General features: G+C 42.1%; 1 protein-coding gene across 1 annotated transcript; it reads left to right on the plus strand.

Moving 5' to 3' along the window:
- The first annotated feature begins 4,624 nt into the window (after positions 1-4,624).
- atp6v1c1b (ATPase H+ transporting V1 subunit C1b) lies at positions 4,625-13,129 on the plus strand. The gene is made up of 13 exons (XM_078268005.1): positions 4,625-4,791; positions 5,941-6,121; positions 6,208-6,275; positions 6,478-6,563; positions 6,780-6,874; positions 7,299-7,390; positions 7,674-7,772; positions 8,401-8,469; positions 10,841-10,933; positions 11,299-11,392; positions 11,742-11,839; positions 11,992-12,115; positions 12,923-13,129. Exons 2-13 carry the CDS (start codon positions 5,990-5,992, stop codon positions 13,019-13,021), a joined length of 1,149 nt encoding a protein of 382 aa, XP_078124131.1. The 5' UTR covers positions 4,625-4,791; positions 5,941-5,989; the 3' UTR covers positions 13,022-13,129.
- The last annotated feature ends 2,023 nt before the right edge of the window (positions 13,130-15,152 follow it).

The following is a 15,152-nucleotide window of genomic DNA, read 5'->3' on the forward strand; positions in this document are numbered from 1 at the left end:
AACGTAGTGTTGGCCAATCGGAGGTGGTTGCGCCAGACTCCCACCGTTGGCTGAGTCTCTATCTAATCAGTCAGACGGAGAGCAGGAGTGCGGTTGTGAAGTTTAACGAAGTTCGGCCGCTTGTACCCTGGATCTTGTTCTTTCGGTCATGACCCAGCCTTCATGACCATAGGTGAGGGTAGGAACAAAAACTGACCAGTAGATTGAGAGCTTTGCCTTCTGGCTCAGCTCTCTTTTCGTCACAACGGTGCGATAAATTGAATGTAATACCGCACCTGCTGTGCCGATTCTCCGACCAATCTCCCGCTCCATTGTCCCCTCACTCGCGAACAAGACCCCAAGGTACTTGAACTCCTTCACTTGGGGTAAGGACTCATTCCCTACCTGGAGAAGGCACTCCATCGGTTTCCTGCTGAGAACCATGGCCTCCGATTTAGAGGTGCTGATCCTCATCCCAGCCGCTTCACACTCGGCTGCGAACCCGATCCAGTGAGTGCTGAAGGTCACAGGCCGATGATGCCATCAGGACCACATCATCTGCAAAAAGCAGCGATGAGATCCCCAGCCCACCGAACTGCAACCCCTCTCCACCCGACTACGCCTCGATATCCTGTCCATAAATACTACAAACAGGATTGGTGACAAAGCGCAGCCCTGGCGGAGGCCAACTCTCACCTGAAACGAGTCCGACTTACTGCCGAGAACCCGGACACAGCTCTCGCTTTGGTAGTACAGAGGTGGATGGCCCTGAGAAGGGACCCCCTCACCCTGTACTCCCGCAGCACCTCCCACAGTATCTCCCGGGGCACCCGGTCATACGCCTTCTCCAGATCCACAAAACACATGTAGACTGGTTGGGCATACTCCCAGGCTCCCTCCAGGATCCTTGCGAGAGTAAAGATCTGGTCCGTTGTTCCACGACCAGGGACGGAATCCGCATTGTTCCTCTTCAACCTGAGATTCGACTATCGACCGAACCCTCCTTTCCAGCACCTTGGAGTAGACTTTACCGGGAGGCTGAGAAGTGTGATACCCCTGTAATTGGCACACACCCTCTGGTCCCCCCTTTTTAAAAAGGGGAACCACCACGGTCTGCCACTCCTTAGGCACCGTCCCAGACTTCCACGCAATGTTGAAGAGGCGTGTCAACCAAGACAACCCCTCCACACCCAGAGCTTTAAGCATTTCTGGACGGATCTCATCAATTCCTGGGGCTTTGCCACTGTGGAGTTGTTTAACTACCTCAGCAACCTCCACCAGGGAAAGTGATGCCAATCCCCCCTCATCCTCCAGCTCTGCCTCTACCATAGAGGGCGTATTAGTCGGGTTAGGAGTTCCTCAAAGTGCTCCTTCCACCGCCCTATTACCTCCTCAGTTGAGGTCAACAGCGTCCCATCCTTACTGTACACAGCTTGGATGGTTCCCCTTCCCCCCCTCCTGAGGTGGCGAACGGTTTTCAGAAGTACCTTGGTGCCGACCGAAAGTCCTTCTCCATGTCTTCTCCGAACTTCTCCCACACACGCTGCTTTGCCTCTTTCACGGCAGAGGCTGCAGCCCTTCGGGCCCCTTCGGTACCTTGCAACTGCCTCCGGAGTCGTCTGGGATAACATATCCCGGAAAGACTCCTTCTTCAATCGGACGGCTTCCCTGACCACCGGTGTCCACCACGGTGTTCGTGGGTTACCGCCCCTTGAGGCACCTAAGACCCTAAGACCACAGCTCCTCACCGCAGCTTCAGCAATGGAAACTTTGAACATTGTCCATTCAGGTTCAATGCCCCCAGCCTCCACAGGGATGCACGAAAAGCTCCGCCCGGAGGTGTGAGTTGAAAGTCTGTCGGACAGGGGCCTCCTCCAGACGTTCCCAATTTACCCGCACTACCCGTTTGGGCTTACCAGGTCTGTCCAGAGTCTTCCCCCCACCCCCTGACCCAACTCACCACCAGATGGTGATCGGTTGACAGCTCCGCCCCTCTCTTCACCCGAGTGTCCAAAACATATGGCCTCAGATCAGATGAAACGATTATAAAATCGATCATTGACCTTTGGCCTAGGGTGCTCTGGTACCAAGTACACTTATGAGCATCCCTATGTTCGAACATGGTGTTCGTTATAGACAATCCATGACTAGCACAGAAGTCCAACAACAAACAACCACTCTGGTTTAGATCAGGAGGCCGTTCCTCCCAATCACGCCTCTCCATGTGTCTCCATCATTACCCACGTGCGCGTTGAAGTCCCCCAGCAGAACTATGGAGTCCCCGACTGGAGCCCCATGCAGGACTCCACTCAAGGTCTCCAAGAAGGCCGAATACTCTGAACTCTTGTTTGGTGCATATGCACAAACAACAGTCAGAGATTTTCCCCCCACAACCCGCAGGCGTAGGGAGGCGACCCTCTCGTCCACCGGGTTAAACTCCAACGTGCGGCGCTCAGCCGGGGGCTTGTGAGTATCCCCACACCCGCCCGGCGCCTCACACCCTGGGCAACTCCGGAGAAGAAAAGAGTCCAACCCCTATCCAGGAGTATGGTTCCAGAACCAAGACTGTGCGTAGAGTAAGCCCCACCAGATCTAACCGGTAGCGCTCCACCTCCCGCACAAGTTCCGGCTCCTTCCCCCACAGAGAGGTGACATTCCACGTCCCCCAGAGCCAGCCTCTGCTGCCCGGGTCTGGTCCGTCGAGGCCCCTGACCTTCACTGCCACCCATGTGGCAGCGCACCCGACCCCAGCGGTTCCTCCCACAGGTGGTGGGCCCATGGGATGGAGGGATGTCCGCCACGTAGCTTTTTCGGGCTGTGCCCGACCGGGCTCCGTGGCAAACCCGGCCACCAGACGCTCGCTGACGAGCCCTCCATCTGGGCCTGGCTCCAGACGGGGGCCCCGGGCTTCCTCCGGGCAGGGTCACTTCATCCCTTCCTCGATTTTTCATAGGATTTTTGAACCATTCTTTGTCTGGCCCCTCACCTGAGACCACTTTGCCTTGGGAGACCCTACCAGGAGCACAAAGCTCCAGACAACACAGCCCTCAGGTTCATAGGGACACACAAACCTCTCCACCACGATAAGGTGATGGTTCCCGGAGAAGAAAATGGGTAATGCTACAATCTATTTCTTAACTGCTAAAAAAAAGAAGCAATCCTTAGGGATTGATCCTGACACTATGGATTGGTGTTAAGTGTTCATCAGTGCATTGGCAATTTTAGACCCTTTTTAGGGGGGCTCAAGACCCCCTAAATTATATCTCAGCCCCCATAAAAATGAATATATATTTTTTTTATTAAATCAATTTTAGTGCTTCAAGTTAGAGTTAGAGAACTTGTCTGTTAGTGACAAAGGACAAACAATTACATATTCAAAGGGCTTGAAACAGGTTTAATATCCCGTTTCGCTGTCGCCAAAGCTATGCTATGCACCTGCACCTGTAATCGTAGTGTTGGCCAATCGGAGGTGATTGTGCAAGACTCCCGCCTTTGGCTGAGTCTCTGATCTGCCAGAGGGAGAGCAGGAGTGCGGTTGTGAAGTTTAACGTCCCCAGAGAAGAAGTTAGTTACTGCATGGTGAAGATTAGAACCCAAATTGAAGTGTTTTAATACTTTTGCAAGACACTGTATCCGTGTCACATTCTCATTCCCTAAAAGTCTGATCCTATTCGCCCCTGACTGACAGCCTGTAGGAAGATAAATGTGTCTGGTTGTTTTGGCGAACAGTGTTCTGTAGGCGAATTTGCGTTTCTCTGCCGACTCATAAGTAACGTTAGGCTAACCGACTTTTTAGCTAGCTAAGGAATAGCTACAGGCTAACTAACGGACTTTTGGCATGAAGCAAAAAAAGTTCAACTACTCGTATAAAATTACCCGGATGAGCGGCGACAATTAGCCTAGATTTCAGATAAATAATCATCAATGACTAATGGTTAAAGGCAATAGAACAGAACAGTCTGGTAAATTCAGAAAATAACAACACTTCCTTAAACCTTAAAAACCAGGACAAGACAAAACTTAGGCCATTTACGATATCCAAAATCTAAGACGATATCTAATATCATGATATAGCATATTATATCGATATATTGCCCGGCCCTACTTGCAGGTGGATGCTTTGGCGACAGGCTCGGAGACAGCTGCTGATGGACTTGTGTCGGTCGCACGAATGCGCAAGTGGTTCCAGGAACCTGCTTGTGTCCGACAATGCGGGCAGCATCTTAGCTGCGCACTCATGTTTTATTTGCTTTGGCAGAAATGCTTGCAATCGATGTCAGGCTACTAGTTGCTTGAAATCTGAGATAACCATGGCCCCTTCATTTGACTATAAGAGATGAAAAAGAGAGGGAAATAAATTAGTGTGGACTTATGTAATAAAATCCCCTGAAATAAATAAATGTGGCCTTCTAAAAAAAAGTCCCATGATCTAAATACATGTGTACAAGTCCCCTGAAAGAAATAAAAGTGTTGTAATTTTTTTAATTAAAATTTTTTTTTTTTAACATGTTGTATTTATTTATTGAACTATATTGACTCATTTATAAATATATTTATATCTATGACTATTTCTGACTTTATGACTTTTCTGACACTGAACCTCACGAGGACTTGTCACGTGAGGTTCAGTGTAGTGCGCAGCAGCTTTGCGCAGTCGCACAACAACTGCTCCTAATCAGCTGACTGTGAGATGCTGTGTTGAAGCACCTTTGAGTCGAAAAGCTGTTATTATCTGGTCTATGTATGGGAAGCTGCGACTGTTTAACTGTATTACACCGTGTGGACCAAATACTGAAGCCATTAAACACGCCGGTAAGTAGGCCTATGGAAATACACCAATTATTGACATCGTGACAGCGTGAGACTGCGATGCAAACAAGCTCGTGTCAGCAGCAGGCTAACACTGAATTTAACCATATAGCAACCAGGTATATTTAGCTAATACAATGAGTGATTTTAAGTGAGAATGATTAACAAATCAAACCTAAAGACCAGCAGTTATTCGCCATGTGTTGTTCATACATAGTGTTCAGTTAAGAGGATGATGAGTATTTAACATGTCCTCTGCAGCACAGACACTGATCATATGACCGTCAATCAGCAGACATGGAGACCTGCCTGTCTCTACTGTGCTTTACTGCTGCATTAACCAGTGTGTGTAGTGTTCATATTACAATTAAGGGGAAATGTGAGGAAGTTCATGAATCCGAAGCAAAGTAGACGTCAAAAGAGGAACAAAGCGCTTTATATTATGACTCTGATTCATGGAGGGATCTTTACACGTCAGTTGTGGAAAAGTACTCTTTACTTTAGCAAAGGTAGTAATTGCATGTGAAAAAACTCAGTTACAAATAAAAATCAAGCATTCAAAATATAGTTTCAGTAAAGTTTTCAAAATAGTATCAGCAAAATGAACGTAAATATCCAAATTGAAAGTACTCATGCAGAATTATAGTATCCTTGTGTATTATTGGATTATTGATGATGCATTAACATGTAAGCAACATTTTAATGTTGTAGAAGTTTGAGGAGGAGCCGGTTTTTTAACTACTTCAAATACCGTTGTGTATTTTAATGTGTAAAAAGGCATCCTTTTTATTTGCCTATATGTTAAGCATATGTTTTGCTTAAAATCTCAACATCCAAAGTAACTAGCAACACATGTCAGATAAGTGTAGTAAAGTAAAAACTACAATACACCCAGAAATGTTCAAGGTATATTTACCGTGGTATAAATGATACAGCATTAATTCAGACGGCTGACAGATTTTTATTGTCTCATCACGAGACAATAAAAATCATTCAGTCAGTGATGATGATAACATATACCATGAGATTCTCATGGTATACATTTTAATCATCACCAATTCTCTCTTTACTTTAAGTCAGCGACAGAACAGCAGCCCTGGAAATAGTCACAGCGGAGTTCTGTTAATACTCCTTCTTTTTATTCACCCTCAGTAACTTCCTTGCATCAAAGGCCCAGTGGACAAACCTCTTACCAGCAGCCATGACAGAATTCTGGTTGATCTCCGCTCCGGGGGAGAAGACGTGCCAGCAGACCTGGGACAAGCTGATGGTGGCCACCTCGCGCACCAACAACCTCTCGGATAACAACAAGTTTAACATCCCCGATCTCAAGGTCAAACACAGCAGTCATGTGTATTCCCAACCACTAAATCCTTCCACAAGTAGTCTAGCATATTTTTGTGTGTTTGTCTCTAACAGGTCGGAACACTAGATGTCTTAGTGGGTCTGTCAGATGAACTGGCTAAACTAGACACTTTTGTGGAAAGGTAAACTTCTACGTGTTATTTCTTAGCTGAAAGCATTTGAAAATGCTCTCTGTATCTTCTGGGCAGTAGGAGACAGTTTTTAGATCAACCAATGTCTCATTTTAGTACAGTTCTGCCTCTTGTTGTCATCTATTGCTTCTGTTTATTTGGGACCCCTTGTTGTGGTCTCCAACCCTTCTCCTCACCCTGTGTTGCATTTCAGTGTGGTGAAGAAGGTCGCTCAGTATATGGCAGATGTCCTGGAGGACAGCCGAGACAAAGTGCAGGAGAACCTACTTGCTAATGGAGGTAATGGCTGTTAACTTAATCATCAGAATGGTGACGGACATTCACTCTCTTGCTGGTAGTAGAAAGTAACAGCCAGCGTGATTTTGATGATTAAACTCCAGAAAGACACGATGGGTTACTGTGGGTTCAGATATACAATCATTATACAGTACAAAGCCTATGGAAATGAAGGTGAATAATGCCAATGACTTTAACTTTTTTTTCAACTCTCTACAGTTGACCTGGTCACCTATATCACCAGATTCCAGTGGGACATGGCTAAGTATCCAATCAAACAGTCGCTGAAAAACATCTCTGAGATCATCTCCAAGGTAAAATCTGCTCACTTGTAGACATAATGTTTGACTATTATGCTAACTGTTCTTCTTTTGTAATTTTTTTTAATTTTAATCAGGCAATATCATTGAGGCATTAAGATCACTTTTGCAGGGCGACTCTAGCTCACCCAGTAGAGTGTGCCCCATGTAGGCTGAGTCCTTGGCAGTGGCCTGGGTTTGAATCTGACCCGTGGCCCTTTGCTGCGTATCATCCCCTCTCTCTCCCCCCTTTACTATCTGAGAACAACAGAATAAACAACTACAGAGCCACAAACAGAATCTTAAACAATTGCATATAAACATAGTTTGATTTTGCCCACACCTGTGATCAAAGATTATTATGTATTATATGTTTTGTACAGGAAATGATCCTCACTGAAGTAATCTATAGTGTTCATCCTCTTCTTATGTTATCTAGCAAGCAGCTCAGATAGACAATGACCTGAAGGCCAGAGCTTCAGCCTACAACAACCTAAAGGGAAACCTGCAAAACCTGGAGAGGAAGAATGCGTGAGTAATATAATAATAATGATAATAATAATAATAATAATAATAATTACTGTATGTTGTCTGTAATTTTTACTACAGAAGCATTAAATACTGTGGCACGTTTTAGCTTGATCACACAGGATTAGCCTGTATTTTTTATCTTTGGCTATTTTCCCATACAACAGAATGATGTTAAAATGAGTCCACATGTAACATTTAAAATTGCTTAATAAACATATTTATATGTCTTCCTGAGAAAGATTCAAGTTGCCTGACAATCTGAACTGCATGTGTCGTCCTTTAGGGGGAGCTTGTTGACCAGGAGTTTGGCTGACATAGTGAAGAAAGAGGACTTTGTACTGGACTCAGAGTACCTGATTACCATGCTGGTGGTTGTCCCAAAGCAAGTACACTTACATCAGTATCTATATATTCAATATGTGGTGAGAATTTTCATGTAATTGTATTTATGGTAGATGTGATGGCGGTTCCCTTCTGATTACAGCTACATAAAAACAGTCTGGAAACTGATATTTATTTGGCAAAAATATTAATTTAACATTTTAATGGGGCGCTATGCAGTTTTGGCCATTTCTTTGCTGTTTCGGCCGGTGGTTCGCCGGCCGAAAGTTGGAAAGGGTGGTTTTTCCGCTCACAGGTGCTAGGGGGGAGCGAGACGACCACCATTCAACTCGAAAAAAGACATATAACCATTCCAATGACTCTGAAGCTGTTCAGTTAAACTGCATAGTTCCCCTTTAAAGGTATAATGTCAGTAACACGGGGTAGTTTACACTTGTTTAAGAAGACACCAAGTGAAAAGAATTTCAGTTCAGTCCCATGTGGTGTCTTCACCCTCATAACTGAATAAATTTTGGCCATGGAAATGGTCAAATTGTAATGCATTAAATTTTAAAATAAAATAAAAATTAGCTTTTCTTTTGTCTGAGAATATCAGTATTGGGATCAGCCCTAAAATGTTATTTTGAGATGTAAATAACATGTTATCTCCCACTTTCTACCATCTCCAGGACAAGCTATGTTGACTGGCAGAAGGAGTATGAAACCCTTGCAGAAATGGTTGTGCCACGCTCCACAAAGTAAGGATAACTAAATTATTTGTGTGCGTTTTTTGGACAAATGTATCAATGATCAACCATAGGAAGAACACAGTTTTGCTCTGTGATGTATCTGAATTTTTCATGAATGTCATGCACTATGCCACATACTGTACAGACAGATATAACAGTTCTACTTTCCCTATTGTTGACAGGTTTTATTTTTTTATCAATAGACAGTAGTTTGTGTCCGTTTAACTTTAAACAATTTTATTTTTCTTCAAAAATGTCTCCAACCAGACTATTTGCCTTGCTTTCTCAGTTTGTGACCCTAGTGTCCTCTAAAGTTGCTTTAGCAAGGTTTAGGTTTTGGGCTGTAACTGATTAGAATTGGAAACATTTCATGGTTGACCTGTAAAAAGCAAACGACTCATATTGAAATAGAAAACATAATGTGGTTGACCTGCAAAAAAGAAATTTACCTTTTGCAAACAAAGCCAGATGATTTGAGGCGTTATGTTCTGGCTTTTGAACAGACGTGGCTCATTGTGGTGTGGTAACCTAGCAACCTGTATTTCCAGAACAGATATGGGGCACCATCTACTGATGTGAGCTGTAAACGGGAAACATCTTACGTTTGAGCAGCTAGTGCAGGGAGTAAGAAGCCAGTGAGGGATCATGTCCTTGTTGCTAAGAAGAAGAGGTAGCTGGTGACACCAGGGGCCCTATCTTGCACCCGGTGCAGCGAAAAGCCTGACTTAAGTGTCTTTGCTAGTTTAAGACCGACGCAGTCAATTTCCCGTCCAGCGCCCGCATCGTTTAAATAGCAAATGCACCTGCGCCCATCTTTGCGCCCATGGGCGTGCTGGACTTACAGGGAGGTGTGTTCAGGTGAATTCTTGGCGTATTGCTATCTTGAGGCAGCGGGAAGTGATCGCGGCATTGACCAACAAAAACCTGGTCTAAAGTCAATAGCGCAGCATTTCATTGTTATTTTAACAGCAAATTAATAAAATGCGCCTAGGCTTATGCATAGCGTGCGCACACTATGCTTGTTACACACACACAGGGAAGCGCAGCAGCACACAAACATGCAAAAGATTACAAATAAAGATATTACGGTTCAAATCCGCCATCATAATAGCAGTGCGCCAAGGTACAAAAGTGTCAGCTCCCAGGGAATGGGAGATGACACTCTGATTGGTTTATTGCATGTTACGTCCAAAACACACCTATCAATTAATGAAGACACTAAGTACAACCATTTTGAAACATGCGTCCGGTGTACGGACCCTTTTTTCCACCGTCAAACTAGCAAAAATGGATTTGGACACGCCCTAAATGCACCTGCGCCATGCGCTTCATGCCGTGCGCTTAGATCGTTAAAATAAGGCCCCATATGTATCGAAGGAAATCCGGGTGAAATCAGCAGATTTGGTTGTTTGAGTTTATCTTTGCTGACCAATTTCAAGCTGGATCGTTGCCCAATTCCCAACCATCTTGACAGTGTTGATGAAGGGAACAGAAGCCACTGGAGAATCCAAAATGGTGTATGCTATCATATAAGCTTTGTATAATATGACCCCGCTCTACAGGAGCATAAACTGCTCCACAAAAGAGATAAGGGACAAAGAGAGGTTAGTCTAAACATGTAAGTGTATATTAATCAGGAACAGGAGTCTTCTTCTTCGCCCAGAAAAAGAAAAAGGATATTGAAAAGAGCAAGAGACGGCGTCATCAGAAAAAAGCGTGAAGGCTACCGTAGCTGTAATACGTACTTTGAACTGTGTGGCGCGAGAGAGTTGATTGTGATATATGATCTCAACGCTAGATGGGAAAAATTCCCACACATTGGACCCATAAAGCAACACTAAAGAACTTTTCCCGCTCCGGTCCCCCTACAGGTTGGAAGCGGAATTGTCCATTACATTACATTGTCCAGTTCATTCGAACTACAGAGCCACTACCCGATCTGGCAAACTTGCATAATGTAATGTAATGGACAATTCCGCTTCCAACTGTAGGGGGACCGAAGTGGGAAAAGTTCTCTAGTGTTGCTTTAACACCTCTGGATGTTTTGGGCAATTATGGGAGATATTGCAAAATCACCGAAAATTACTATTACTAACAATGTTGAATATATACAGGATTTTTGCATAATTATAAGATAAAACTTTATTGCCCATTCACACGGAAATTTTCATGCATCACATGCTCCAACAATAGACCGAATAACCTCATCAATAATGATATTTATATTTTACACCAAGTAGTGGGGGTGGTGTACAAAGTGTAAAGTCTAAAGGTAACACTGTGCTTATTTTTGTCACAAGAAGGTCCTTTTGTATATGAAAATGAAAAGTGCTGAAATGTATCCAGCTCTTATGTTAATGGGTCATCTCCTCTCCTCCAGGCTGCTGTTTGAAGACCACGACAGCGGCCTGTTCAGTGTCACTCTCTTCAGGAAGGCTATAGATGACTTCAAGCACAAGGCCAGGGAAAACAAGTAAATTCATATATATTTTTAGGTGTTCCTCTTGAGCTGTGTTTCAGTTTTAGCCATTTGACAGATTTTTTTAATTGCGGATTATTTTTCAGTTTTCCCTGAATGGGTTTTTGGAAAATTAACCACAAATATAAATAGCATTAATGATACCTCATTATTGAAGTAGGCTACCTATTTGTAAACGCAGGAACTCGCTTGTTATGCTCTAAAAAAAAGAGTTTATAATAAACACAATTTTGTCTGCACTTTGTCTGGATCTCAGTGCATGTTTGTCTGTTTTGTATGTAGCGGTAGCCCATTTTTCAGGAGTGTGTGTGTGTGTGTGTGTGTGTGTGTGTGTGTGTGTGTGTGTGTGTCTGACCTAGGTTTACAGTGCGTGATTTTCAGTACAATGAAGAGGAGATGAAGGCAGACAAAGAAGAGATGACACGTTTGTCCACTGACAAGAAGAAACAGTTTGTACGGCTGCTGTTTTCTTTACAAACAGTACTACTGATTAAGTAGGGACGGAAGAAGTTAATAGAGCTCACTATGTTTCGGTGAATTCGATATTTAGCTGCTTATGTTTATTTCTTTATTTAATGTTTAATAAGAGCATACACAGCCCTGCAGCTTGTATTATATGTAATGGCTGAAAGACTAAAAACCAATGAGCATTTATACTATAAGTCTGTCATCATGCTTACTGGTCATTTATATGGAGCATCTTATTAAAAAAACATCGAAAATGGGAATGCTCCATTTCAGCCAGTTGACAGGTATTTTATCTTTATTGGAAACTATTAAAATACTGTTTCTATCCACGTAGGGGCCTCTGGTACGATGGCTGAAAGTAAATTTCAGTGAAGCCTTCATCGCGTGGATTCACATAAAAGCCCTGCGCGTGTTTGTCGAGTCAGTATTGAGGTAAGCAAATGAAGACCCAGCAGCTTCCATGAAACGCCCTCAGTAAACTTCATCGGTCTGCGACTCTTTCCAGACTTTGGTAATCCATCCATCCATTCATCCTTTCCTTGGAAAGATAAAAGACAGCCTGATAGACTTCTTGTGTTTCATAGATATGGGCTGCCAGTGAACTTCCAGGCCATGCTGCTGCAGCCCAACAAGAAGAACATGAAGAAGTTGAGAGAGGTGCTCTCTGAACTGTACAAACACCTGGACAGCAGTGCTGCAATCATTGATGTGAGTCTCCTTCACACGCTCTCTGACAGTGGCAAGTGAAATTATTGGAGGAAGGCAGGTCCAGCGCTTTGACTTTTATGATAACAGGGTCCTTAGGAAGATGACATCATCCCTTGTTCAGGGTGTTGGAGTTACTGGATGTCACTTCAAGGGACTAAATCACCCTTTGTGTCTGTTGCCATTGGCCTGTTAAACATACATTTTCTTAACTGGACTTGGCTGCAAACCAAATGTTTCCCTTGTGGAAAAAACTATAGGTTTTCATAGTTTTTTTTTGCCATCAGTGCAATGTATTATGTCATGTTTCAGGCATGCAAAAGGCATTTTATTTTAAACAGACATGACTGAAATTCAAAAGATTAAGTTTCCTTCATGATCCCAGAAAACCTGGCTCATTCACTATGTAGTAGTAGTAGTAGTAGTAGTAGTAGTAGTAGTCATCGTTATTGTTAAAAATGTTCAGAAACCATTTTTTCCTTCCTGATTCCGATACTGGAACTTGCGTTTCTGCCGATAACTATTTGTGAAACATGAACGCCAAAGAACTTTCTTTTATTATCCGTTTTGACAGCGAGTCATAATGGAAAAAAAACAAATCAACTACTTCTTTTCTTCGGGGCTAAATTACGTATCGGATCTGTGCATAAACTCCAGTACTTTCCGATACCAATACCAGCATTTTAGGCAGTATCGGAGGCTTTTCTCTAATGGGAACTTACTGTAGTATAAGAAAGAATGTATTGAAATATGGATACAAACAAGAATTATGTGTGTGTAATTCTTCCGGTGTCTCTGTTGTGCCTGCAGGCCTCTATGGACATCCCAGGGCTGAACTTGAGCCAGCAGGAGTACTACCCCTATGTCTACTACAAGATCGACTGCAACCTGCTGGACTTCAAAGTCTAGATACATCGCCGCCATCATCATCATCTCCCTCCCTGTGCAGTAGTATTCTGATGTGACTTGTTCACATCCCCAAACTTTGAGTTATTTCCACCCTGTTTTTCCTGTGTGTGTGTTAATAACATTTATGTCCTCCCATCCTCTTTCCCTCCCTCATGCTCATGGTACATTCCTGGGTCCATATTAAATACGCTGTTGAACTTCTGTTCTAAATATATTGGCTGAAATATGGGCTTCTTTGTTATTTGTCACTTTCTCTTCGTACCACACTGTAAAAGTGAATAGCTCCCTAGTGTGCACCCATCAAAATGGTTGACATTCCCCATCAAAGGACCTATAAAATGTTGCATTTTTATTGTTTCTTTTTTCCTGCCGCCCTACTTTATTCAAAGCAACAACAACAGTACACATGTGGGGGAAATGGGGAAAAAAATAAATGTATGTTAAATATAGTATTTATTTAAAGCCTCTAAATCAGTGAATATGTTATTGTTTGTTCAGTTTTTGCAAGTGATGTGTTTTTAGCTCCATGTAAGGAATGTCTGTTTACAAGTAGAGCATCGTTTCGCCCCACTAAAGCTGTAATCCTGTGAAATACTGAGATGAATCATTTTACAGTATAAAGAAGCAATATGTTTGCTGATTGTATGCTCATATAATTTCTGCATATCAAGCAGTTTAAGAAAAATAATGATAAAGGTTTATGTGCAAATACTGTACTGTCAGTATAACTGGAAATTACACCACATATTTAAAATAAATGTGAAAAATAAAATACTCTATGTGATATATACTTGACTTTTGCTCACTGTCCTTTTTAACTGCAGAATAAAGACTGATAAAGTCTTCTCAGGCTGATATAAACCAACTTCACAATCACTATCAATCCCATATGAGGCGAAGAACAATGGAAAATCAATTCTACTGGTCACCATTTAAAACCTAGACTTAAGTGGACATATAATGAAAACATATTGGAAGCAAACAGTTTACCAGAATAGATTCAAATATTTGCTCAAGATTTTATGTTTTGAGTCACGCTCGAACATTTGTGCTCTTTTGTGCTACAGATTCGATCCAGACGACAAGTATATTTGGGAAACATAAGTAAGTCCACATGGAACTTGAAGTACAAAAGAGAGATGTCTTTAATACGGTTTCACCACGAAAATGATTTCATTTTGAAATGACGGTTTGCCTTTGGGGGCTATGGAGCTAGCTCAAGAGTTTTGTTTTTAAGTTCATATCATATCTCAGTTTGGTACCCCTTTCTAATAAAGCTTCCTTTAAAATGGGGTTATACATTGTAACTAATGGTTGTATTAATGGTTAATAAATTATTATAATGGATCAAACCATTAATAAGAACTTTGGAATTACTAAATGATGGAAAATCCCTTTAGCTGGTGTTTATCCTCCTCTACACTTGGCTTTTTTCCCTCTTTAATTAACCAGGAAGACTGCTCCAATGGACCGGAAATGTTTTATTGACTACGTAGTAACATTTACAACTGCAGATTGGATGGATTGTTGTAAAACCTCTTTATTAGGCTACATGCTGAAAGTCAAACTTTCAAAATCTATCTTCTTTTGTGTTGCTTCTTAAAACCACTTTCTTATGATTACATTTTAGCAGACAAACAAGTGTGTGTGTATGTGTATATATTATTGGTATTTCGGAGTTTTTCTAATTTGTCTTAAATTCTCCCTGTTGACTTGAATTTTCCTATTGTTTCATCATTTTATGTTTGGATTTTTGAAGCACTGTGTAATCCCTAATTTTGATAAGTGCTAAATAAATGAACCATAATTTTCCTTAATATATCATTTTAATTCATCATAACATAATCATTTTTTTTTTTCATGTATAACTGCATTGTTACCAAATATATGGATACATTGCCTATACCTGCCAAAGGGATTTTTCACAAACTGGCAACTTTTTTTTATTTTTTATATTCAATAAAAAGAACCTAATAGTGATTGGTACTACATTATTTAAACTATCCTCTTGTGATTTTTCATTATTATTTTACTCAGTATGAATCAATTCATTATTCTTAAAAATGACAAGGCACATAAACAGGTAGCCTTCTGAATGACAATGTGTTAATAATATAGTGTGTTTTCATAG

This window comes from Sander vitreus, chromosome 14, assembly GCF_031162955.1.
Source record: "Sander vitreus isolate 19-12246 chromosome 14, sanVit1, whole genome shotgun sequence".
In the NCBI taxonomy this organism is placed as follows: domain Eukaryota; kingdom Metazoa; phylum Chordata; class Actinopteri; order Perciformes; family Percidae; genus Sander; species Sander vitreus.

Bases quoted from the DNA above. Each gene is read 5' to 3' on its own strand.
- atp6v1c1b (XM_078268005.1), top strand. From the start codon at position 5,990: ATGACAGAATTCTGGTTGATCTCCGCTCCGGGGGAGAAGACGTGCCAG. The intron at 6,564-6,779 runs GTAATGGCTGTT...AACTCTCTACAG, and splicing joins GAACCTACTTGCTAATGGAG to TTGACCTGGTCACCTATATC. The intron at 12,116-12,922 runs GTGAGTCTCCTT...TTGTGCCTGCAG, and splicing joins GCAGTGCTGCAATCATTGAT to GCCTCTATGGACATCCCAGG.